Source organism: Phycomyces blakesleeanus (assembly GCF_001638985.1).
Source record: "Phycomyces blakesleeanus NRRL 1555(-) unplaced genomic scaffold PHYBLscaffold_1, whole genome shotgun sequence".
Lineage (NCBI taxonomy): Eukaryota > Fungi > Mucoromycota > Mucoromycetes > Mucorales > Phycomycetaceae > Phycomyces > Phycomyces blakesleeanus.
The window spans coordinates 2,782,257-2,807,855 of NW_017265134.1; the positions used below are offsets into that span (position 1 = coordinate 2,782,257).

Below are 25,599 nucleotides of genomic sequence, written 5' to 3' on the forward strand. Positions count from 1 at the left end.
ATATCAATTTAGAGCAATTTTCTGAGATATTATGTCTGCATTAGGTAAATTCGAAAATGTAAGCATTCATAAATGAATTTTCTCAGAGTTTTATCAAAAACAAAAAATGATTTGGTAAAAATCATAAATTTTTATTAAAGAAAATATTTATTGATATAAATTTTAATTAATACCACCTATTGTATACCTGGGAGGCAAAAAACCAATATGATCCGAGCTTGTTGAGATTAATTACAAGATTGCTATCATAATGAATGTGTATATCAAGTTTGCAAATCATTGTCAATTGATTGAGTAGAGTAGTTAGATTATTAGAGAACCTTTGTGTCAGGAAAAAATTGTTCTCTTGACTGTGAACGCTACTCTCAACTCTGTAGTGCTCTACTCTCAGAGAGGAGACCTTTTCAATAATATAATGAACTGGCTGGTCTCTACTCTCCTTGAGTGCGAATACTCCAAAAATATTATTACAAGGTGAGAGATGTGGTATTTCAGGTACGAAACAATAGAAAAATAAAATATTTGAGAATAGAGATGTATAGAAATACTTTGAGACTGTATATAAGTTTTTTTTATTCATAAATAAAAAGTGTCTCTTTTTATAAGAAAACACAATCTGCTCTTGTCATTACGTCTTAGTTTCTTAAGGCTTTCTTCCTTTACTATATTTGGTTATTAGAGTGTATTTACTGCTTAACTAGTGTCGGTGTTACAATTATGACATCAAGTCATAAATCGTACTTCTTTAGCTCTTAGCTATTCTTTTCTCTTTTATACTAGAGCTTTAGGACTTCCTACTAAATTAGCTCCATATTGATCTGACACAGTTTACCCGGCAGTATGATATAATTATCTTAACAATCTTTAAGATATTATCTACAGTACTAACTGTAATAATTATTGGGCTGATTACTTAATCGTTTATATATATTTTATACTGACAAGATGATAGCTACTACACTATCCCAATATGAATATGTTCTTATATGTGATAAATCCAACATCCGAGTGTCTGGATCACCACAAGAGATCTGCAATATTGTCAATGTCATTATTATCAGTAAAGTCTCTTAATCTGCCAAACAAGATATCCTGGAAGTTATTGTCAATATTTCTGTGAAGAAATGCTGCAGTATTATCACCATAATGCTCTCTCTGGTTGTCTTTGTTCATTTATAAACCATCATCAATGATGTGTCTCATAACTGCTAGCTTGGCAAACTTGAGACATATGTCTCTTGAGATGTTTAACCTATTTGTATGCATTAGGTGTTCATGGATGTACGCGTTAAACTGCACACCTTTTTTTGGTTTCATAATATAAAGCAGTTTCAAATCTCCAAAAGTTGTCAAGAAGATGCGTGAGCAGATATACTTTTGGCTTCAAGGTATATGACTTATGACTCTTGATACCACAATTCTTGTCATAAAAATACAGTTTTTAGATCAGGCTAATAACTGTATTTTTAACTTTTGTAATGTAAGAATTATAATTATACTTAAATACTCTAACAAACACCAGAGAACAAAGACAGCCAAGATGGACAAAACATAAGGTTATAAGAGAGAGTTCATTATTATTTACAAACTTGGTAGCCAAGACAATGGGAAGGATTTGTATAAGAATCTTAAAATCTCTTCCAAGGAACAAGCTGCAATGTCCTAGGAGTCTAGCAAACTTTTGTGATAAACCTTGAGATTTCCTATACTCCTTCAAAGAGTTCATTAGCTTGTTCAGTAAACCGGGGTGTCCCTTTAGAACGCCATTTACCAAATCGGTCACCAAGTACTTTGCAACACCAAGAAGAATGTTATGTAGTATTTCTATAGGTGTATTGGTCGATAGATCAAACGAATCCAGATGTAAAAGTATATCCGTTGCCCTATATCTGAAGCTTAGTTCACTTGCCTTAAAGTTTTTACCAGTTGAGGGAGCATCTGGTATAATTGAACTTCTATCTGGGGTAGATGCAGCAATCTGGTAATATTCCTTGGTTCTGCTAGCATGACTACCCATATAGTGTATCTTATTCTTCAATTTTTCCGTGGTTCTTTGTAACATTATGTAGCATTTATGGCATGAATACAAACAAGTAGGGACATGTAAACCACATATTTTGGAATGATATGGTGTGTCAGCCTCAATCCAAAAAAGTGGTGCTACGACTAAGACATGTTTGTTGTCTTCAGCCAAGAACATTACCAGTCTGTTTTCAAGCATCGTGAGGGCTTTGACAAAGACAGGGAGTAATGACATTCCACTTGCATCATCTTTCTTTGGGATTGCAGATAGGAAGTAGATGTTCTCTATTGAAGACCTCTCTTTAAAGAAAAGAGCTGCACACTTCATAGACCAACTTTTGTAAGGATCGTACTGCTTCGACCGGCTTCCTGACGTGTCATCGGTAAAGAGTGTTATTGGAGCAATCCTGACCTTGTAAAAATGGTTTTCGTTATTTGGGTTGTCAGGACCTTGAGTGATACACCATTTCAGGAAATGGGGGACTAGGAGCAAGGACCGGTGAACTGGAAGTATGGGGTCAATCTTCCCTGAGGACATACTGAAGCAAAAATCAATATTGATAGGAGAAGCATCAACCCAGAGTAATTTCTTGACTCTTATACTGGTAAGCTTAGTTTCGATGTGAATGAAATAGTTGTTTTCAGAGAGCAAAACATTATAACGTCAAGCATACACAGCAGAGATGCCTATCATATGAAAAGACTCTACTAAGAAATGGGCATTGGCAGGGCCACCAGCAAACTCAACAACATCCCCAGACCAAAAGTCTATCTTGTTGTGTAAACATTGACTGCTGGAAATTTTTGTGCATTCTCCATTTCTCACCTTGCTGTAAGCATATGAACTGGTCTGACATACAATCAGGTATAGCAAATATGGACTTTGCTTTCATGGGGTTTGTGGCAAGTAACTTCAAGTGATCTGAGGGCATGTTTACATATGCCAAGACAGACTTGTTTTTGGGCAAATCAATCATCACAGATGTTGAAGTAAGTACAGGGAGCTTGTACTTCTTTCTGCTCTGGTAGTTCAAGAGTGCATTCAAACGGGATAGCTTGAAAGATTATCTGTTTGTGATGGCTTTCTTTTGCAGCTTTAGAACAAGTCTGATGGTAAAAAGGATTTTTTTCAAGATTCTACAAGAGAATATATTGTTGTCACCATCTACCAGAGCAAGTAACACCATTGCCTGAAGGTCTGGGAATGAGTGAGTAGTTGAGGTATTAGAATTCCAGGTTGAGCATGATTCAAGTAAGCTGTTGAGCTGATCAACATCTTCATCCACGGGTGAGTCAAGATTGGTTATGGAAGACATCATACTATTCTGGATGTGCGTATATAAAAAGTTAGCTAGGCCTGTATCATCCAGGGCATGACTTACTTCCTCCATGTCAATATTGCTGCCATTATCAGATTTGTCAGTTTCACTGACACTTTTGTTAATTTTGCTGGAATCGTTGTCAAGCTTGGTGTCCGTCATATTTCCTATAATGGAATCAGTGTCTTTGTCTTCACACAATGAATCTCCATTTTCAGGAACAGAAGATTGATTGATTTCGCAATCATGAACATTGTTGAGATTTTCAATTGGGCCATTGTTTGTGAAATCTTCTGACACATGCAACTTTTGTAGATGGCGTCTAAGATTGCACTCTCAACTGAAGTTCTTTCCACAAAGCTAACACGTTATGTTTTTGGTTATACTGAAGGTGGTTTGGCCGTGGACTTTTGAAGCAAAGAATGTCACTCTTGCATGCTTTGGTTTTTTTGCAATTCGTGGCACCATTGCATTATTGGTGTGCAATGTACGGTTAAGTGGAACAAGGTTAAAATAACCAGCATATATTTATTACTTTTCACTCTGAAACTACAAGTCGATTCGTCTCAGAAACTAACAAAAAATATTATTTATGTAGCTAATAGCAAACTTCTGTTGCTCTCTATAAGCCAATAAGAACTGATTATTTGATACTGTCTAGCTTGACACAAAAAATAAACATTGATTGTCTTTTTTTGTTTCATACAACTTTTCTCATTTTTCTAAAGATCAGATATTGAATGGAACATGATCTTGCTACTCATTAAATAATTATACTACAGATCAACTCTGATCCTTCCAGATGATTAAGATCTTAAAAGATATTACTAATAATGTAATTCTATTTCGATTTCTGATTAATAAAATCTCATTGAATTATAGTAGGGCATGCGAAATCTTGATATAAAGAGATATCTAAAGAATTTTGCTCGTATATTGATTTTATTCATACTAACATAAACATGTGTCTTCTTTTTTTTGCTTTGTTTTGTTTTTGTTTTTGTTTGTTTTAGATTCAATTAATATGTTGTAAGTCGTCTAAATCATAGTAATCTTTATCAAGAATCTGTATACTAATGACCTTTTTTTTGTATGGTGCATTTGGAGATAAATATCTAAGTTTATGGGTGTTTTTTAAAGTTCCATGACTTTTGCTACAGACAAGCTATCCAAAATTGCTTAAACATGTTTGATAGAGAAGACTTTTCTCTATCAAACATATTTAAGCGATTCTGAAAAAAAGGGTTGAATAAAAAGTCATGGACCTTCAAAGTCAAGAGGTATCTGTAGAAAATAGCAGAGTTCTAGTTCTTTTTTTAAATATTGAAAAATTATTTTCCCCTGCCCATGTCAGAGATTAATAGTACCGTTTCTATAAAAGGATATCTGTGTAACATAGACTGCTATGTTTAATATGTATCTTATATTTACTTTTGGTTCATCAATCAAAACATTTCTAAGCAATTAAACCTTTTAATCTACAAAACAATTTTGTCAAAATGCCTCCTGCCAGCAAGAAATCAAGATTAGCAAAAAGCAAATCCCAATCAGAATCTGGAAACTGTTTTTCTAAAAACATAGAAACCAGCAATGACGATCTGATTGACTTATTTGAGATTGACGTTAAAGAAGATATTACTGTGGACGACAGAGAACTTCAGGGAATTACAGATGATGTTACTTCTGCCATTTATTCGAGCCACTTTCTCAAATGGCATGAGGGAGCTGATAAGTCCCTCCATGATACATATCAGAAGAATTCATTAACAGCTGAGTGGAGAAAGAGAAAGACTATGAAGGAATCTTTTGATTTTAAAGGAAGTTATCTTCTAACAGAAAAGGGCTTTACAATTTTAAGTGAAAAGGAGTCTGTCAATGAAGAATTAGAGCCAGTCAAGGTTACTTCTAGGAAAATATCTGCGAATACAATTTCTCTTCTCAAGCTTGCCTTTAACAATATAAAAGAAGAAATTGTTCCATTTACTCATATAATTGGTTCATCTCTGCCAGTAAACCATTATGAGCTTTGCAAACTTAAATCTGTTGAAAATTACTTAAGACATAGACTCTCAGAAAGTAAGACAATAGAAGCATCCAAGAAAGCAGCTATGCAAGTATGATTACATATCAATAGTTATTGACCAGCAATGATAAGAAAATATGCAAAAGAATATATTGATTTCTAATCAATTGCATTACACCAGCAAGGAAAACATGCTATTTGTTTCTCTTTGTTTTCTGACGAGGACTTTAAGGCATCTATTTGCAAATAGATTCAGCAACAGAAGCCAGAAAGTCGCAATACTATTTTGGTTAAGAAACACATCAATGAGGTTGTTATACCAAAAAAAACTTGGAATTCAAGGACGTGTCTTGACGAGTACAGTTTGGAAATATCTTCATGAATGGGGATATATCTTCAGAAAAAATTCTAAAGATATTTATTATGATAGTCACGAGAGAGCCAACATTATTGAATACCAAAAGAAATAGGCAAATCAAATGATGGGGTATAAGACGAAGATGGCAAGCTTTGGTGAGAATGACAAAGTAACTATGCCACAGCTATCAACTGATGAAGTAGAACATGTCCTTGTCACCCATAATGAGTCGACTTTCTATTCAAATGATGGAAAAGAAGCTATGTGGCTAGTGGAAGGTGAAAATCCAATTCGAAAGAAGGGTCCTGGCATGTCACTTATGATTAGTGAATTCAAATGTGCATGCCATAGTACAATGTCTAATGGTGCATGGTCTAGTCGGAAGGTATTCCATCTTGGAGCCAATAGAGATGGGTACTGAACTAGTGCTCATATGTTGAATCAATTAAAGAGTAACACAATTTCTCTATTTGAAGTAATTCACTCTGGATGTAAGGCCATCTTTGTATTTGCTCAAAGTACAAACCACAAGATGTACAGTCAAAATGCTTTAATAGCAAACAAAATAACCTTAGGTGACAAAGAGGTTGAAGAAGATGATCTTTGTACACTGAGGGATACTACTTTTGTCCAGGATAGTAAAGAACAAGTACAGTCGATGTACTACAAGAAGGACAAGTGGTTCACAAAGAAGAGCGGACAGTGAGTGACAAAGAAGGTGAAATACATGAAGGGTGTCTGTGCAATTCTAGAGGAGCGTGGTATGTGGTTGGAGAAGGATCCATACAATCCTACCAAGAAATGGAGATTGGACTGCAAAAAAGACACTTCTGAAGATAGCAAGTGCTGTGCACATCATTTTCTGGCTTCTCAGCCAGATTTTATGTCACAGAAAACTGCACTTCATGAGGCTGTTGAAGTATCTGACCACATCTTCGAGTTATACCCTAAGTTCTATTGCAAATGCAATTGGATCGAGAGGTACTGGGGCACTGCTAAATGTGAAGCTTGGCTTCAGTGTGATTAGACATATAAGTCCCTGGATAAAAATATTCATTCTTTCCTTGATCACACTGGAAAGCTTCAAAACATTCGAAGATACTACAACTGCTTGTGGTGCTACATTGAGGCATACTGTCAAGACATGAATGTGAAAGAAGCCCATGACGTTGTCAAGAACTTTACCTCAAGAAAACATACTTCTCATTGCCGTAATGAAGGAAAGGAATTGACTCTTACTCTATCTTAATATTTGTATTTGTATTTTTTCTCTCTACTATAATTTGTATTTCATTTTTTACTTTTTTTCTTTTTTTAAAATATATATATATTAACTTTATTTGTCTGATCTACTAAGTATTAACCCTTATATACCAAATACAATTTTTTTAATATTACACGCGGACTTTAAACCAATTTGATATCGGAGTTTTGTCAAGAGAAAATTGAAATAATTTTGAAAACTTCGATGTTTATTCCCAAACATACTGTGGTGATCCAGACACTCGGATGTTGGATTTATCACATATAAGAACATATTCATATTGGGATAGTGTAGTAGCTATCATCTTGTCAGTATAAAATATATATAAACGATTAAGTAATCAGCCCAATAATTATTACAGTTAGTACTGTAGATAATATCTTAAAGATTGTTAAGATAATTATATCATACTGCCGGGTAAACTGTGTCAGATCGATATGGAGCTAATTTAGTAGGAAGTCCTAAAGCTCTAGTATAAAAGAGAAAAGAATAGCTAAGAGCTAAAGAAGTACGATTTATGACTTGATGTCATAATTGTAACACTGATACTAGTTAAGCAGTAAATACACTCTAATAATCAAATATAGTAAAGGAAGAAAGCCTTAAGAAACTAAGACGTAATGACAAGAGCAGATTGTGTTTTCTTATAAAAAGGGACACTTTTTATTTATGAATAAAGACAACTGATATACAGTCTCAAAGTATTTCTATACGTCTCTATTATCAAATATTTTATTTTTCTATTGTTTCGTATCTGAAATACCACATGTATTATATAAAAAATATTTTACTTTTTTTTAAGTATATAATACTTTTGATATAAATATTTTTTGAGTGTAATTTACAATGATATTAAAGACGCATAAAATGCAGAGGGAAAAGTGATGCTGGTACAATTTTACAGTTAAAAAAAACAGATTAAAAATTACAACCAAAAATAAAATATAATTTTTAATTTTTATTTTTTTGAAAATTTAACAACACTAATAAAACTATATTAAATTATCAAATTGGCAGTCTTTTGCAGTGTTATATATGGCATTCACAATCAAAACTTTTGGAAATCATTGGGCTCTTTTGATCATTGTTTCATTTGTGAAAAAAATATGTGTCAGTCTGTTTGTTTCATTGGACTTTTACAGAACCGTGAATCACTTTGCTTCTATATTCTTAATTAGTGTCGTAGCAGCATAGTTTGACTCATCATCTTCACGTGAAGCACTATACTTCAGATTGTTGATGTTGCTAATTCTGATTTTTCTCATATCAGTAACCTTATCACTGATAGCTTTTTGAATATCATGAGCTTTTGCATGGTTTTCCAATATTATCTTAGCAATATTGGCATCTGCGGGAGTTAGGAGAGACATTCTTACTTGATGGGAAGAAGCCAAGTACTTGGGGTAATAGGGTAGCTGTGGCAATGTTAATTGTCGCCATTGGCAGGCAAAGGAAGATATCTGTTGCTATTCTTCTTATAAAAGAATCTTAAAATATATGGGCATCCAGTGAGAGAAGAGTTTGACACCTTCTTTCTTTTATCCTCACTAATGTTACACTTGTTGTAATAGGTGCCAGCCTTTGCACAAGCAAGATGAAGTGTGAGAAATTTTCTATTTTTAATCTTGATAGTAAAATTATTAGAAAGGGCATAGTTGTTTACAGCCTGAAGGACACTCTATTTATCAGGGTAACCATTTTCAGGGAATGAAAGAGTTGTTTTAACTGAATACATCTGTTCAATGGGGGTAGCAAAGTTGTTGTTCATGTTTAATAAAAGAATACTGTGTTTATATAAGTATTTTTATTGATTCATGTACGCAATGTAGGCAATGTACATAATGTAAAAAAGACATTATATCCTGTTATTTGCAAAGATTATTTTTTATTCTTACAACTAAATGTCAATGACTTTAAAAAGGGGGTGTTTCTATTTTTCCTGAGAAATTGGAATGCTCTAAAGATGGGGACAGGGGGTGTGCCTATAATGATGAACCAGTATGTGCTTATAAACAATGGGGACAGGGGTGTGCTTATAAAGGATGGGGATGGGGGGTTCTTTAAGATACTTTATAGCCAGACCTTGGACTAGCAGTTATCTTAAATTGTGCGATGCTGTTACCCCCCATCCCCATAGGCAAAAACCCCCGCGTCCCCTAAGATTGCTGTTTTTTTGTCTAAATGATGATCTAAAATGGAATATAATGACTATATGTATCAAGAGTATGGAGTATACACTCATTATTTCTATTCAAATATAATTGACAGACTAAGAAGGGTTATTGTTACTCAGTAAAACAATACTTACTTTATGATTTTAAGCTTCTATTTATCTGGTATAAGTATACTAGATATCTCACAGGTAACATTCCTAAAACCACACAGAAACTGCGGCTTTAAACTCAATATTTGAATACTTTCTACTCAATGAAATCATATAATTTTTGTAGTGATAATAGCTGATCTAATATATATATAGATCAGTGATAATGGATCTGATATATATAGACTAATAACAATAGCTTTGATATATATATAGATCAATAATAGTGGATCTGATATGTATACAGACTGATAATAATATATCTGATATATATATATAGACTGATGATAGTGAATCAGATATATATGTAGATGAATAACAGTCAATCTGTACTATATATATATTTATCACATCCAATTTACTACTTATATAAGTTAATAAAATATAATATATAATCAATATTAGCCAATAACATTTGATTTATCACTAATATTAGCCTATAACATCTTATCTATCTCTGATATTAGTCAATACCATTAGATCTATTACATTATATATATTCACACTTGTCAATATCCAAGTCATATCTGATCATCTCGTTAAATATAAGTTACATACTCTAATCATATTTAATTTTTAATTTTATATATATTCACAACTCTTTTATAATCTTTATATATATATATATATAATATATAAATACATCAAAATTATAATAAATATTAATAAGTTGACTTGTTCATATTGTTATGTATGAGATAAAAATAAGATATAAAATAAAGCAAGTGCAGACGAGAGTATGGTGAGACTTTGTTTTATTAGAAGAAGTGAAAGAATCAGAAAAGAGATGTTGTTCTATTGCTATTAGTATTGTGTGTTTATATAGACATTGTATTTAGCTTGGTGATGATATGATGATATCATATAATGTCTGTTTCTCTACTATTATCTTCTATGATTTAGTTCTTATGTTTTTAGTGTTATTGACTAGAGTCTTAGTATTTGTCTTAGTATGTTCTTTATGTAATTTCCTTATATAAGGGAAGGTATATCTTTTAGTATTGTTACTAGTTGTTGGTAACTCAATGTACATATTTATTGAGTGTCTGTACTTTTAATTTAAATCTACGATTATATTGGATACAACACATATATTTTTTTCTTGATCTATATAATAATATTTTGATTTTTATAAGAAAACTAGTAAAAAAATATGAAAATTAATTTTTATTAATTTTGTACTTGCTCTTGACATATTTTAATACTTTTATACTATACTACTAAATTTTCTTTATATAGCAAAAAAAATTAAAAAATTATTACTTAGTAAGAATTTGAACTTTCATTAGAAGAAATATATTTAATTATTGTTGGAACTGCTTTTTGATAGTTTAAGATTAAATTTTTTTCTATGCCAAGCTTTTACATAGTTGCTATTTATATAACCTATCTTCCCACACTAAAAATGCCAAGACTTCTCACACTAATTATTTTCAGACTAATCAAAATAGGAAATTTTTCCAGAAAAAAGCTATTCTTTATCATTTTTTCTCACAAATTCAATTATATTGTTTACGTAGATCATTTATGTAAGATTATGTATGATTATGCACGTTATATAACAAGTATAGCCAAAAGTTACCAATTTTTTTCAGCAATTCAATCATATTGTTTATGTTACGCAAATATGAATAATGATATATGTTACATAAACTTTATTTTTTATATTTTTAATATATATTTATATATAAATATCTAAGATTATGCAATATTATATAAGTTAACAACAGTCAATTCACACTATATGTAAATCAATTATAGATAATCTTATATATATATAAGTTAATTATGATTGATTAGCTTGTATATATAATATAATTATAGTCAATCTTATATATATAAGCTGATGACAGCCAATCTGGTATATATATAAACTATTGAGAGCATATCTTATATATGTATAAGCTGATGACAGGCAATCTAATAAATATATAAGCTGATGACTGCCAATCTGGTATATATATAAATTATTGATAACCAATCTCATACATATATAATACTGCAAAAAAAAATGTCTGATTCCCATACGTGATAGGATGTAAAATTCTGTGTGATTTTTGAAATATATTCTGAATATTATACAACACCTCAGAATGATAGGAAAACTAGCTACTAAATATTAAACACCTAGATTCTATGGATAGAATGGGTCTGTGCGCAGTCATAGAGTTTTGTTATATCTCATTATATCCAAAACCTTAATTGAATTCCAAGTTTTTTTTTCTAGTAAAATGTTACATTTATTTTGTGTATTGCCTATTTATTCTTGTGTCGGACTCATTCAAAAAGGTGTATATTTCAACAATCTTCTGATGATAACTCAACTATCTTCTGGCAAGTATCAATCTTATTGAACGAGTACTCCATTTACAATTTGAATTTCATTATTTGATTGATCAAAAAATATACTTCTTGTACTTTTATTTAAAAATAGTTTATGGGAAATAGTTTACAAATAGGTTTTTATTTTATCTTATTAAAAAAATCTTAAAATAGGTTCTCTAATAATGGGCCTTGGATAGTTGGCATTTGGTCTGGGCATTTCATCCAGACATTTGACATTGGGTCTTTGTTTTGCATTCTCAGTTTTGGGTTCTTGATTTTGGGTACTGCAATTCTACTTTGGTCATTAATAATATTTCTTACCTTTTGGGATAAATAAATGGGAATACTGCAATATCTTTTTGAATATTAAGGGAAGAGGCAGAATCTTGGGATGACCAAAATCGATTTTGTCATTTTCAAAACATGTGTATACAGATCAGATTTATTCTTTGGAAATAGAGGATAATATTGCTACGGATAGCATTTATATAATTGTTGGTGTACTCCAAGTATTTCTAATAGAAAGGAAAAAAAATACGATTAGTATGAGAGAATAATAATTATAAAGTCTTGCTTATCAGAAAAAGTGATTCTTTGGCATTCTTTTAATGCGTGCGTACAAAAGAGAGATAGAGAAAATCTAATAAATTCAAAATGATAATGAAGAAAGTATAATGTTAATACAGTACTGAAAAGAAATGTTTTGCCCATTTTAACATCCGCCATGAATGGTAAAGAAGATATCACAACTTCAAATTCCTTTCTAAAGATGTATAATACGTATTGAAATATAATACTTGGAACAATAAAAGTGAAAGACATATATATTAATAATGTAAAAAAAAAGATACAGTTTTAATAGCGGATTCACTTAAATTTCTTTTTCTTAAGTAAGGCCAATCGATTTGGCATATTCAAGCAGCATCTTCTACAAGTTTTTGCTGATATTTTGTTCCACTCTTCCAACAAAGCAGCCTTCAGCTCATTCAGAGAATTTGGTCTGGGGCGTCTTGCTCTGATTCTGTGATCAATGATTCCCCATATATTCTCAATGGGGCTAAGGTCAGGGCTGTTGGGTGGCCATTGCAAAACATCAATATCATGTTCTTTCTTGAACTTTCCTGCAACTTTTTATTTATGCGCCTTGACATTATCTTCCTGGAACTTGTAGCTACCGCTGCTAGGTACTGTAAGAGCATGCGAGAATAGAAGAAAATGATTTTGAAGAACTTCTACATATCTTGGACCATCCATGTTTTCATCTACGAAAACAAGTGGACTAAGTCCTCCTGACCAGATACACCCCCAGACCATAACTGATCCACCATTTCCTTGCACCTTTGGGACAAAGTGATCCATATCAAATCTCTCACCAGTTTTGCGCCAGAGTTTTCTGCTTGATTTTTTTTATACAGCACAAATGACGACTCATCACTCCAGATAGCTGTTTCCCACTGTTTATTCCAGTCTTTCATGGTTTTGTACCAAGCTCGGCATTTGGCAATGTGTGTCATGGTAAGAAAAGACTTTGACACAGGTTTACGACAAAAATAGTCCATACTGTGCAAAGCTTTACGCATGGTAATCTTGCTGACATTCTTTCCCGTGTCAGCACTAGCATCATCAACAAGATCATCTAACATTGACCACCTGTCTTTTTTGAGATTCAAGACAATACGTCTTTTGTCTCTAGGTGTGAGGATCTGTGGTCTTCCAGAATACTTTCTGTTATCGGCAGTTCCTCTTTCTTTATATCTCTTTAAAAAATATTGAACTATTGATTTGGGTACATTCAGCTTGGCTGAAATGCTGGCAACATTATTTCCATCAAGTTGAAGACCAAGGATCTTTCCTTTTGTCAAATCTTAAAGCACATTATAGGGCCCATGAGAGTTATTCTTTTGTGTGTTTGGCATTATAGTAGATTTGTTAATTAGTTTTTTAAGACGTTGAAAAATATAAAATATAGGTTATAAAGCAAAGGTGCAAATAGCGCACCAGGGTGCAAAACATCTCTTTCTCAGACTGTATAAGTGATTAGAAGATATTCTATTAAAGCTTACCATGTTTATTTCCATCATTAGCTTTTGATGGTTGTCATCATCATCGTTTTGCATCTAAAGATTAATAAGCTGATGATTAGCATCGCGCAATAAAAGTTGTTTGCTTTCTTATTCACTTTTGTAAGCCAGTATGTTATGTTAACTCATGCAGGAAGCCCTACATAATAAAGACGATAGAAGTTTTTTAGTGTTAATAATCATGTAAAATAAAGTAAAAAGAAAATATTAAGTAATTACCATAGTGTAGAAAAAGAAGCAAAAGTAAACAGTATAAGAGAAAGTGAGAGAACAAAAAAAAAGAAAATAAAAAACAAATTGTAAGAGTAGTGAATAAGCTCATTCTGTTCTCAGAATTTATTAAGGTCTATTATAATTTAAAACGTGTGTCCCTATAATTTTTTCTTTTGTTGCTGTACACCCAAGAAGTATTGGGACATATAAATACTACTTCTATTTGCCAGATTATTATATCCTCCCTCACATTTTATTAGAAACCTCACATACTATTACTGTGCTTTACCATGTATGTTTGTATAATTAAAATAATATTTCATAATATTCTTCTATATATGCTTTATTTATTTATATTTATTTATTTTTTAAAAAATATGTAAATATCTGTAGCATGCCTTCCAATGCCACTAGAAAATCAGGATGCAAAGGCAAACAGAATGCCTGAGAAACACTTAGCCATGTTGCTGCCGGCCGGATTGAGCAACGTGAGATTACTCCAAGAGTATCGCCACTTGCAGCTGGTCCAAGTGGGGCAGAGGCTCCTGGAATGACTGTCGAGTCCCTAACGCAGGTTATGGCAGCCATCAACATGATGTACGATTGTACTGTTGAAGCCAACACTGGAATTCGTTTTCTGGTCAATGCTCATAACCAAGCCATTGCCCATCAAGCTCTTGTTGCATCTTCTGTAACTCAGGGAGTAACTGCTGCCAATGTGTCTACAAATAGACATACCAAAGGCGAAATGCGTGCAATTGTTCTGATATGATTTTTTCTGGCTTCATGCTTTAACACACTACCTAAATAATAATAATAATAATCATATAGAATCTCATCAATGGGAGAATGTGGGCAAGAAACTTCCATTTGGATGATCCTGAGTTTGTTGCTGAAAATGAAAGCTGTAGGCGATGGAACACAGATGAGAGGATCGATCATCCTGACAATGTTGAGGTGATTAATTACCTCCGACAGTATATCATTGCCCAGCCTCGCACAGCTGGGTTCTGGGAGGATATGATAGTGCAGAAAATAAAAAACAATTACAAGACATGTTTTTGTGCTGTCAACACAACCCCCGAGCAAGCATCTTCCAAAAGGTACAATAATTGTATCAACAGCCATCGCATTGAGGTAAAATTACAAACAAACAAAAAAGAAATTAAATATTTTGCATTCTGTTCTAATCATTTTAAAATATATCTAGATTCACTTGCATTGTGTTGATACATACATTAACAATTGGCTAGCAATTGATACTGAGATAGGATACAAGCCAGGTAACCCTGATGAGATGGCATACTTGCATCTCCTTGAGAAGAGTGTGATGTCTGATGGTGAATTGGAAGATGAGGACGTCACTCATATAATCCGTGTGCAGGTTTTGCAGGTTGCTCGTCCTAGTTGGAGAAGTGCTGAGATAATTTTTTTAAAGGTGTACATTATAATATATTTCTATAAAAAGATGACTGTACAGAAATAAACTAACTAATTATACATAGCTGAATAGGCTTATTCAGTTCATTGATTTCTTGGCAGCAGAGAATGACAAGAAGATTGCAACACTACAATCAAAGCAAAGAATGCCCAGATACCTAAAAACCATTGCGGTCACTCCTGTCCCTGGTCACCTGACCGCGATCCTTCCTGTCTGAGCAATTCAAAACCAATAAAAACAAACAATTTGCTCTCTTTTTTTTCACTGTCATATTAAAAAAATTGAATAATATTATTAGAAAGAAAAGAAGGGATAATTATATATTTTAAAAGTAAAGTTTTCTAGGCAAAGGAACAATAAGTTTTTTGCTGATATTTTGTAATGTTGTATGATCAACAATTACAACAGGAAGGAGAATTCGGTGCACTGGCAAGATTCTTTGAAAGTCAGGCAAAGAAAACGCAACATCCCATATTTCTATGCCTGCAATTTTTCTACTTGTCTCCTTGGAAGCCTTATACTATTTTACATAAGCAAATGTATGTTGGCTACTTTGGGGTGTTCTGTGATGTAGAGTAGAAACAAGTGGACTAAATGAATGAACAAATAGGTACTGAATCTCTCTGACATATGCATACTTTGCTCTATTTCGACCTTTTATGAACATTGCTTGTATATATGATCCTCTTCCATTTGTACCTCTACTTCCCTTGAATGTCTAGCCAAGGAAGTTGACGGATTTGAGCGTTTCAATCCAGTCATTGACGAAAGCTGTATCTTGAATCACGTCTTTGCAACTGAAGATGGTGGGATCATTGTAAACAGCTTGGTAATATCCTACCAAACAATCATACTCCTGTCTTGGCATCATCTCATACGCTTTTTTTTGCAAGGGCAGCGCTGATAGCGGCAAAGGCTGATTACCACGAATTGACAAGTTCGGATTTTTGGCAGCATCAAGAAAGTCTGGTAGAGAGAACCAATTGTACAAGATGGTGCTAGTTGTAGAATCAGCAGGACTATAACCAGTTACCAATTTATCGAAGATGCCAGAGAAATTGAATGGACCATGTTGTGGTGGTTGAAGTTGAAGAAGTTTTTAAGAGGAAGAATTGAAGATTTGAAATTAGGAACGAAGATTCGTGAGAACTTGTGTAGGTTTTGTTTATTGAGAAAGATTTTGTATCAAAGTTTGACCAGGTTCCTACACTGAACTACTACTGCTATTTATATTGTTTTGGATTGGGAAAATTATATGACTGGGGTCAGGTAATCGATCCTATCTGAGCCTTAATCAGAGCAACGTGATCTTGGGATAATTAATGTATGATTAATTATATAAATGTGTGTAGTCCCAATGAAGTATTAACATCAAAAGTAAATGTGTTTATGAGTTATAATTATGCTTATAATAATCCACTGATGTATCCCATATTATGGTGATATCATCATATGAAATATAATCACTATCACGCATGCTAAACCTGTGTGTTAAATAATAAAGTAATCGGTAGACACCTTTGACTGGAATAGCTGAGGCCTTATATTATTTCCTTCAGACTTATTCTCAATTACAGCAGTAGTCAATACTCATTTACAACAGACCAGATGTCTTCAAGAAATTGCAAACAAAATCGCCTTTACGGGTATCTTTAATGAATGTTTTCATGTATGTCATTTCAAAGCCGCTCCTTCTGTTGGTATTGATATTTTTTAGGATGCTGTTATATCGCTCGAAACTAAAGAGCCAGTACCCATAAACAGGCCCAAAGTCCTTGATTGTGTTGCGAAGATGAAGATGGAGATGCATGTTCGGAGATAACAGATCCTTGCTATACAACCTTTCACAACCTTTACCAAGCTTCTCAAGTGCTATGTGTGCTGATTGTACATCATCTTCGGAAACATTTGGCTTGGTAAGAAAACGGCAGGCATTCACAAAAAACATCCAATTCTCAAACTTTTGCTTTGGTAGTACGCCTTGTAGAACCACTGGAGAGTATACCAGACACCACGATTTCTACTCGTCTGTCTTCATAAAGGGAAATCCCTTTGAAATCTTTGATCTTAGCATGGTGTAATCAGGTGGCAATGTCATGTTTTCAACGATTTTCTGCATGGCAATGAGTTTTTTATTGTCAATCAGACCATCTGCAACCCATTTCACCATCATTCTCTTGGCTGTGCCTAAGAAGTGATTGTGTATTGGATCAATGATTGTGCAGCAGACAACGTTAAAGTACTGGAGACGATGCAGTTCGGACCAGCAAACACCATTTTCAACTTCAAGACGATGTCTCTCAGCTTCAGTGGTTGCATTCTTCCAGACCTCAGCATCCTTACAATTATCATTCTTAGTGCGAAGGAGCCACTTTGAGAAATCAAATCCAGAATAATTGACAGAGCTCGTTCCAGCTAATTGGGAGAATTGGCAATTACATTTGTGACATGCATTTGTACTGGTATGGGACATGAATCCACACACTTTTTGGGCAGCAGGGATGTCGCAGACAACCATAAACAGAGCAGCGCAGATGGTGGTACCATTTGGGCATTGATATGTCTGGACTCTGACTCCCTTGTATAACTTTTCTAATTTGTCAACCAGCGGTCTGAGATACAAATTTATCTCAGATGTTTTTGTTTCTTTCAGACCTGGCATTAACCCAATGAGAATGACATTTTCTTTCTTGAATCTTACACTTCAAGGAAGATTGTTTACAGCCAGATAAATTGCACTACATGAATATGTCACACCATTGAATGGCTGGAACCAGTCAATGTTTAAGGTCAACATCAGTGAGCAGTTTCCATGAACAAAGGGAATTCCATTGGTGTCTTTCAAATCCTTCCACATCAAGCCATCGTACACATCGAACATAGTATTCTCAGCCTTTGGGCTATGGTTTCACAAGTCAATTTGGGTTTCAAAATCAGGCCAAGAAAAGAGAGCTTTGATTAAATTCTGAACAGAGTGATATACATATGTTCTTTTTGGAATGGACGACTGATTTCCCGACTTGAACAAACTATTACCACACATTGAGTTATTTCCAAATTTATCAAAGATACAGAAGCGGGATGTTGATTCATCGTTCTCATATATGCTGTGACATTTGCTACAAGAAATGTATTTCTTTATACTGTCTGTAAAGGTATTGAATCCTGCCATGCTTTTGAGACCAGGGATGCTAACTGAGAGACGGAATGGATCTCTGAAAAGCTCAAGTATTTTGTTCATGATGGCAATGAGAAGAATGGCGCCTTCATTGCCAACATACAAGGATACAAAGAGTGCAAGAACATGTACTATAAAACGATGGATGAAACTCAATTCTGAGTTGAATTCAGAAAAGTTGTCTTTTTTTAAAAAAATTAATTTCTATTATTTGATACAGCAGAACCCAATATCCATTATGAAAGTATGCAAACCTTCACTATCAAGCATGTCATCCTCACTGGAATCGTCTTTGCAACCGTCAGAATCAAGATCAGAGTTAAACTCTTCATTTTCATAACCAAAGACAGCATCAGATTCTGAGAGAGGTAAGACTTGAATAGGCTCTTGTGTCTTCATGTCTACTTCTATACTGGTGTCCATTTCTACCGAAATCATAAAAGAAGTTGGAGCAAATAAAAATAAAAATAAAAATATATATATTTACCATCAAAGTCATAATCCATATCATAATCATTGTCTATGGCCACCAAGTTCTGTTCATCATTATTGATAACTTCAGAAACATAGCTTACAGTAGTTTCGACTGATTCCTTAATAATCACTACATTACATATATTATTAAATCGAAAATATAAATATAAATATAATTAAAACATAAAAAAAAATTCCCTACATCTATTATGAAAGATGTTCATTTCAGCATCGTCTCTTCTTTTATGAAAATTAAATGTCTGTACAGACACTGTATCTGATCCTCCAAATCTTGTCTTGCAAACAGAACATTTGCATTCTTTTGTTTTGTTTGATTTATGGGTTGGTGCCATTGCTTAATAATTATTAAAATAATATTATTTTTTAAACAGCAAAGAAGATAAATATATATTCAGGTACAGTTTATTTCATTCAATTTAAGTTTATTATTGTATTTTTTTATGCTACTCAATGTTCTATGACCAATAGAATTGTTTTAAAAAAATTGCAATGCTTATTTTACAAAAAAAAAATCCTGCACTACAAATTTGGGTTTTCTGTCCACCAAATTTTATATCCCATTATGTATGGGAATTAGGCATTTTTTTGCAGTAGGTGGTGAACATACTTTTATTACAATAGTTTAATGTAAGGTACAGGCAATACAAGAAGATAATTTTTTTATAAAAAAAGACGAAAAGGATGGAGTTAAAATGAAGGTAGATAAGTATTGATTATTATTTATAACTTTATAAGAGCAATATATACTGACAGGCTATTTTGACTAAAATGTTATATCTGTAATAAATGGGTTTGTAAAAAAAGTGGTGTAGATAATTAGATTATGACATGGAGAAAGGTGTGGTGATCCAGACACTTGGTTGTTGGATTTATTACATCTAAAAACATATTTCTATTATTATAGTAAAACAGCTATCATTATAAGAACAAATGAATAATTTATTTATTTTACTTATGGTAAATCAATAAGACCAATAATTAATTACAGTAAGTACTGTAATTATGACAGCTCAGTAAGCACTGAGTTAATATGAGGACACTGCAATTAGATTAAATTATAAACATAGGAGTACTAGCTCTCTAATATCTAAATGAACTCAGACTTAAGAAAATAAGATATAACTGACAAAGCAGATCATGTTTTGATATAAAAAGAACAACTTTTTATTCTTTAATAAAGACAACCTATATACAGTCTCAAAGTATTCTTATATACATCTCAATCTTTTTACTGTTGATTTTATTTTATAAAACTTCACAAGAGGTTTGAGCTCAAGAAGAATGATTTTTATTGATGAGAATTGTTGAGTTCTTGTACTGATTGAGAGAACTTTTAGAGACAGGGGATATCGTTTGCATATGTATGCTTTAACGATATGCAGATACAGATTCAAGCAGGGAGAGATTCTGAAGAGTTGTAATTGGATAATATAAACAAATTCGTCTTTATCCACAACAAAACAGACTTCTTTATGTTGATGTATTTGAATATGAAGTATTGACTATGCTTACTGACAGTAATGGCATTATGAGCATAGCATTACCTAATATGTATTTTGAACTAATTTTGAACTTTTTTTAAAAAAGATGTGGACAGTCATAATTAAAGCTGATTGGCTAAGTTCAAGATGGACTTGTTTTACCCTTTTTTTGCACTTTTTACCAAGTTCAGACTTTTGGTGTGGACAGACTAAAAGTTCAAAAATTTGGTTTTTAAACTATGGCTGACAACATTACTACATTACGTGTTTAAATGTAAATGGGACTATGGCCCAATGGACAAGGCGTCTGACTACGAATCAGGAGATTCCAGGTTCGACCCCTGGTAGTCTCACATTTATTTTTGCTAAATTGTCATGCCCGAATTCTTGTCAACCAATCAGGATGACGATTACACAGAATTCTCTTTTGAGAATTGTCGGACATTATTTTGATGAATCCGTAAAATCTGAAGATAGTTAACCGCAGTACTTCTTTATGCGCAGTAATATCTTCCTGAGCATTAACCGCAGTATAATGACTATTTCTTTAATTAAATATAAATAATAACTACTGCAGATAATGCGCAGTATTAGTTTAGAAAACTATATAAGACAATTCAATTCATATCAATAAAAAGTATCTTTTATCCTCTCTTTGATTTTACGTATACTCCTTGATCCCCAGTGGGTTTGACCTTTTGACTTTGTTATAGTAAAAGGAAGACTAACCCAGATCGGGAACGACAGAATGATGGCTAAAGATATCTCCTTATTTTATCCTACGGAGAGTTTGAATTTTGAAAATCCGTTGAGGTAGTGACAGGTTTTACTTCTGGTAAATTCAATTAGAATTGTATTTGTTTATATCAATCAGAAATATTTTTTCTTGTACTTTTAAGATCTTTTAATGATATATATTTATTATTTTTATTATTATCTCTGAGTATTCATGTTTCTAAAATATGAAGGGTTCTCACTTCTATATTCATCCATCAACCTCACAGTATCTGCGAGTGCTCTTTTTATAAGATCTGCCTTTGTTTGATCTAAGCTAGAAATTGTCTTCAAAGTTTGAAGATCTTCAAAGCCGTGATGCATTGTTGCAGAATAAGCTGCAATTTTGTCAAAGACATATACACCTCTATCTTCAGCAGTACCTCCACTCTCTAATTCCTCCTCTACTTCTTCCTCAACTTCGTTCTCATTTGCATTTACAGCATCTTGTCAGTTCAATACCACTCCTGCTATCTCCCATTGCTCGATGAAGCTGAATTTTGCCCCACAGTAATGCTTCAACAAATGTGAATACTTGCATGGGATCTGGTGGGTCAGAAAGTTCGGGCAGGTGCAGCTTTGTATCAAGTCATTTGATATATTGACAGTATATCACTTATCTTCTGTTACAAAAGATCGTATTTGCCACTCACCATTATAATCATCCATGCTGTTACCAGTCTCACCCAAAGGGTTGAGAATTATGGAAGGGAGCATGTCATTTTGGATTTTTGAAGCAACAAAAGAATTTCTTGCTAACTCATTATCAATGGGACCTATCTTACCATTGTTGAAGTGAATATGCTCAACCTCTTGTTCAAAATAGAACTCCACATCATTTGTCAAGATAAAAATCAGTCGATCCAATCTTCTGATGCATGTACAACCAAAGTAGATTGTCTTGAGTTGATTGTGCCATGATTCTACATAGTTGTTTGTCACATATCTCTGATGTTGTTGACTAACGTACGGGCGCCCCCATCTTCGCAACAATCCTTTGTTCTCGGTCCATTTCTTCTCAAAATATTTCAAAAACTGAGATTGATCCTGAACCATCAGTTTAAAATCTTCAATTGCTCTTAGGAACACGTCTTCATTGGACTCGATGAGAATGTGTCTCAGGTAGTTCTTCAGTGCAGTCTTATAATTCCCAAGTTGTTCTGATGTATAAGAGGCATTAAGTTTAATCTTGCTGTCAAGGTTGTGCTGCCAAGCGCAAAGAACATGAAAATCACATGTGGTATTTCAGGTACGAAACAATAGAAAAATTAAAATATTTGATAATAGAGACGTATAGAAATACTTTGAGACTGTATATAAGTTGTCTTTTTTCATAAATAAAAAGTGTCCCTTTTTATAAGAAAACACAATCTGCTCTTGTCATTACGTCTTAGTTTCTTAAGGCTTTCTTCCTTTACTATATTTGGTTATTAGAGTGTATTTACTGCTTAACTAGTGTTGGTGTTAGAATTATGACATCAAGTCATAAATCGTACTTCTTTAGCTCTTAGCTATTCTTTTCTCTTTTATACTAGAGCTTTAGGACTTCCTACTAAATTAGCTCCATATCGATCTGACACAGTTTACCCGGCAGTATGATATAATTATCTTAACAATCTTTAAGATATCATCTACAGTACTAACTGTAATAATTATTGGGCTGATTACTTAATCGTTTATATATATTTTATACTGACAAGATGATAGCTACTATGCTATCCCAATATGAATATGTTCTTATATGTGATAAATCCAACATCCAAGTGTCTGGATCACCACATCACAGTAGTGAATTGTAGCATGAGGTAATGCTTCTTTGATTGCATTAACCTCCATAATGCTACAGTCAATGGTGATATTCATTGGTACGAAACTGCTCTTGATGCGAAGGTGGTCAAGCCAAAGTTTGATGGGCATGGCTGTCTGGTTGTTTGTCACCATGTATGCAACAGGGAATCCCTTTCCTGTTTGAGAATGGCGAGTGACCAAAGTATATAATACTTTGTTGCTTCTAGACGAAATGGAATGAGTGGCATTGAGACAAAAAGATTGCAAGATTCTCATGATTGAAACTTGCGTTAGTGATTGAAATCCAAAGGCAAATTGTTTTTTACCATCATTATAAACAGAAAGATTGATTTCAAAAATGCAATAGTTTTGTTCTGCTAGCTTTACATTTAACCAGATGGAAATATATGCATTTTCATCAGAAGCAAACATATATAACAAAGTAGTCATCTATTTTATATACAAGTATTTATTTAATATATAAATATTAATTTAATACGAAAGCTATGTTATATTCATTGACAAACCTTTCTCATTCTGTTGTAAATTTCTTCATAATTAGGCTTTCTAACGCCAACTCCCCAACTATCAATCTGTCTAAGAGCTGAAATTCTTGTACTTTTACAGCTGCTGCCACTTTTCAACTGATCTTCAATAATTTTTATGGCTTCAGAAGGCAAAGGAAGAGTTCTGACTTCGTCCCAGTCACCAGAAACATGGTTTATATGTGCCCTTGTTTGGCAAAATGTAACAACATTGGGGTTGTCGAGATGCTGTATGATTTTTAAGGCAGCTGTACAAGAGCATGCCTTCGTATCTTTCTGGGCAAGACGTAATTGGTGGTTTGTTATATATTGGCCAGCACGGTGGTATTTTTTAGTTTCTCCAAAAACTAAACCTTTTCTAGAATATATATGCTTTTTATTCCATTTTGTTGAGCATAAGACATTGATTCACTCCAGACACTTTTCCCATTCACTAGCTTTTACTAATATTGCCAAATTCAAAGGAAGCATCTTGATTCCTTCCAAAGGCGAGTTGATCAAGACTTGTTGAATGGTGGAAATATCATAAATAGTGTTGTTTATATTGCTGTTAGACATAATTGAAGTTTGTTTTTAAGAAAGAGGGAAATGATTATTTGTTAAAAAAAATGCCATGTGTGGGATGCAAAAGCCACTGTCTGTCATTAAAGTTAGAAAGCCACATGACTAAATTAAATACTAATTCAAACTCTCCATAAGATAAAATAAGGAGATATGGCTAAATTGATTTTCTTGTCAAGTCTCGATCTGGTATTTCTTTTCTGGCACTTGTAACTAAGTCGCAGAATCAATACCACTGGGAATTGTCAAGTTTATAAATAGTTTTTTAATAGAATCCAAGATGCTTTTTATTAAATATATTTCTTGACTATTTATACAAAATGCTATTTGATTTCTAGCTAAAAGAATAGCTACAATAATATGTCTTAGATGCTTATTGTCTCGTAATATCTTCTACAAGTATATTTACCATCTTAAACATCTAAAACATATATAAAAGACCAATTGGCAAAGTCAAGATCTTTTATTCTAAAAAGTAAACTCTTACTAGTTGCTTATAACTACCAATTTTGTTCACCAATGTCAACTCTGACATCCTTTTGCTCACAAAAGAATTAGAAAGCACATAGCTTAACAAAAGTAGAGTAGAAACTGAAACAGATATTTATAATGACTGAGTAGGTTTAGAATAAATATAAAATAGAGTGTTATTTAATTCAATAAAATTCATCTATCTTTCTATCCTCTTTTTATTCTTTTATCTTCACTTACAATTCCCAATGGGTTTGACCAATTTTGGCTGTGTTATAGCATTGGAAGAACAACCCAGATCGAAAACAACAAAATTAGCTTTTGTCAGACATTACAGTGGTCCCTCAATAATTTCACACCCCTTTAATTTCACACTTCGATTTTTTCAAGGCTCTGAAGACCCAACTCGAAAAATAGGGCTTAACTTTCATAATTCTCTTTAATTTCACTTTCACAAAATTTTTTGTCCTTGAATCCTTAAAGAAAAAAAATTAGCCAATCAGACGAGAGCAATATAGTTACATCTTGATTTAAATTGTTTTAATTTTAGCTTTTCATAATTTTGTAATTGATATTAATGTCAAGTGTGTTAAGTTTGCATGCCAAACACTGGGTTATCAAGTTGTCATCTAGCTTAATTTTTTTAATTTTTTTTTTCGGAAATAAAATAAAGCTATATGTACTATATTTTGATTAAGTTTCATTTATTAATTGTTTAGTAAAGATTATTTACTTAAAAAATATAAATATAATCCTAATTTGTTTTGTTATAAAAGTTTTTATTATAGATTTTATTATTTCTATCTGTCATTACCATTTATTGTTATTTGCAAGTTACTATTTACAAACATATTACAAAATCAAGCTTTGACTGTACTTGACTGCTAACTTTTTTTTTCTATTTTTAAATAAAGAAAAATATATTTCTTATAGAAAA

At 32.8% G+C, this 25,599-nt stretch overlaps 8 protein-coding genes and 1 non-coding gene across 9 annotated transcripts; 5 read left to right on the forward strand and 4 right to left on the reverse strand.

Annotated features, from left to right (window-relative positions):
* Positions 1 to 166: 166 nt before the first annotated feature.
* Positions 167 to 3,809, reverse strand: PHYBLDRAFT_62154 (hypothetical protein; the record flags this gene model as incomplete). Its single annotated transcript, XM_018440912.1, has 9 exons — positions 167 to 555; positions 1,182 to 1,252; positions 1,302 to 1,420; positions 1,586 to 2,624; positions 2,697 to 2,790; positions 2,849 to 3,077; positions 3,192 to 3,347; positions 3,405 to 3,676; positions 3,728 to 3,809. The coding sequence occupies 9 exons, from the start codon at positions 3,807 to 3,809 to the stop codon at positions 167 to 169; spliced, it is 2,451 nt and encodes an 816-aa protein (XP_018299136.1).
* Positions 3,810 to 4,840: 1,031 nt separating this feature from the next.
* Positions 4,841 to 5,746, forward strand: PHYBLDRAFT_62155 (hypothetical protein; the record flags this gene model as incomplete). The annotated part of the gene is made up of 2 exons (XM_018440913.1): positions 4,841 to 5,455; positions 5,615 to 5,746. 2 exons carry the CDS (start codon positions 4,841 to 4,843, stop codon positions 5,744 to 5,746), a joined length of 747 nt encoding a protein of 248 aa, XP_018299137.1.
* A 118-nt stretch (positions 5,747 to 5,864) lies between these two features.
* Positions 5,865 to 6,971, forward strand: PHYBLDRAFT_138644 (hypothetical protein; the record flags this gene model as incomplete). The annotated part of the gene is made up of 5 exons (XM_018430040.1): positions 5,865 to 6,107; positions 6,174 to 6,240; positions 6,298 to 6,360; positions 6,475 to 6,641; positions 6,750 to 6,971. 5 exons carry the CDS (start codon positions 5,865 to 5,867, stop codon positions 6,969 to 6,971), a joined length of 762 nt encoding a protein of 253 aa, XP_018299138.1.
* Positions 6,972 to 8,137: 1,166 nt separating this feature from the next.
* Positions 8,138 to 8,754, reverse strand: PHYBLDRAFT_138645 (hypothetical protein; the record flags this gene model as incomplete). The annotated part of the gene is made up of 3 exons (XM_018430041.1): positions 8,138 to 8,452; positions 8,515 to 8,664; positions 8,713 to 8,754. 3 exons carry the CDS (start codon positions 8,752 to 8,754, stop codon positions 8,138 to 8,140), a joined length of 507 nt encoding a protein of 168 aa, XP_018299139.1.
* A 5,578-nt stretch (positions 8,755 to 14,332) lies between these two features.
* PHYBLDRAFT_138647 (hypothetical protein) lies at positions 14,333 to 15,586 on the forward strand (the record flags this gene model as incomplete). The annotated part of the gene is made up of 5 exons (XM_018430042.1): positions 14,333 to 14,416; positions 14,470 to 14,688; positions 14,760 to 15,065; positions 15,139 to 15,366; positions 15,434 to 15,586. The coding sequence occupies 5 exons, from the start codon at positions 14,333 to 14,335 to the stop codon at positions 15,584 to 15,586; spliced, it is 990 nt and encodes a 329-aa protein (XP_018299140.1).
* Positions 15,587 to 15,750: 164 nt separating this feature from the next.
* Positions 15,751 to 16,891, forward strand: PHYBLDRAFT_184550 (hypothetical protein; the record flags this gene model as incomplete). Its single annotated transcript, XM_018438951.1, has 4 exons — positions 15,751 to 15,814; positions 16,092 to 16,198; positions 16,343 to 16,527; positions 16,722 to 16,891. 4 exons carry the CDS (start codon positions 15,751 to 15,753, stop codon positions 16,810 to 16,812), a joined length of 447 nt encoding a protein of 148 aa, XP_018299141.1. The 3' UTR covers positions 16,813 to 16,891.
* Positions 16,892 to 17,389: 498 nt separating this feature from the next.
* Positions 17,390 to 18,073, reverse strand: PHYBLDRAFT_105329 (hypothetical protein; the record flags this gene model as incomplete). Its single annotated transcript, XM_018427898.1, has 1 exon — positions 17,390 to 18,073. A coding segment is annotated over one exon (684 nt), but the record flags the coding sequence as incomplete, so codon positions are not given.
* A 2,730-nt stretch (positions 18,074 to 20,803) lies between these two features.
* PHYBLDRAFT_t5 lies at positions 20,804 to 20,876 on the forward strand. Its single transcript has one exon. It is a non-coding gene; the product is annotated as a tRNA-Arg (tRNA).
* A 580-nt stretch (positions 20,877 to 21,456) lies between these two features.
* Positions 21,457 to 24,188, reverse strand: PHYBLDRAFT_161737 (hypothetical protein; the record flags this gene model as incomplete). Its single annotated transcript, XM_018434453.1, has 5 exons — positions 21,457 to 21,743; positions 21,951 to 22,503; positions 23,074 to 23,535; positions 23,613 to 23,977; positions 24,065 to 24,188. The coding sequence occupies 5 exons, from the start codon at positions 24,186 to 24,188 to the stop codon at positions 21,457 to 21,459; spliced, it is 1,791 nt and encodes a 596-aa protein (XP_018299143.1).
* Positions 24,189 to 25,599: the final 1,411 nt, after the last annotated feature.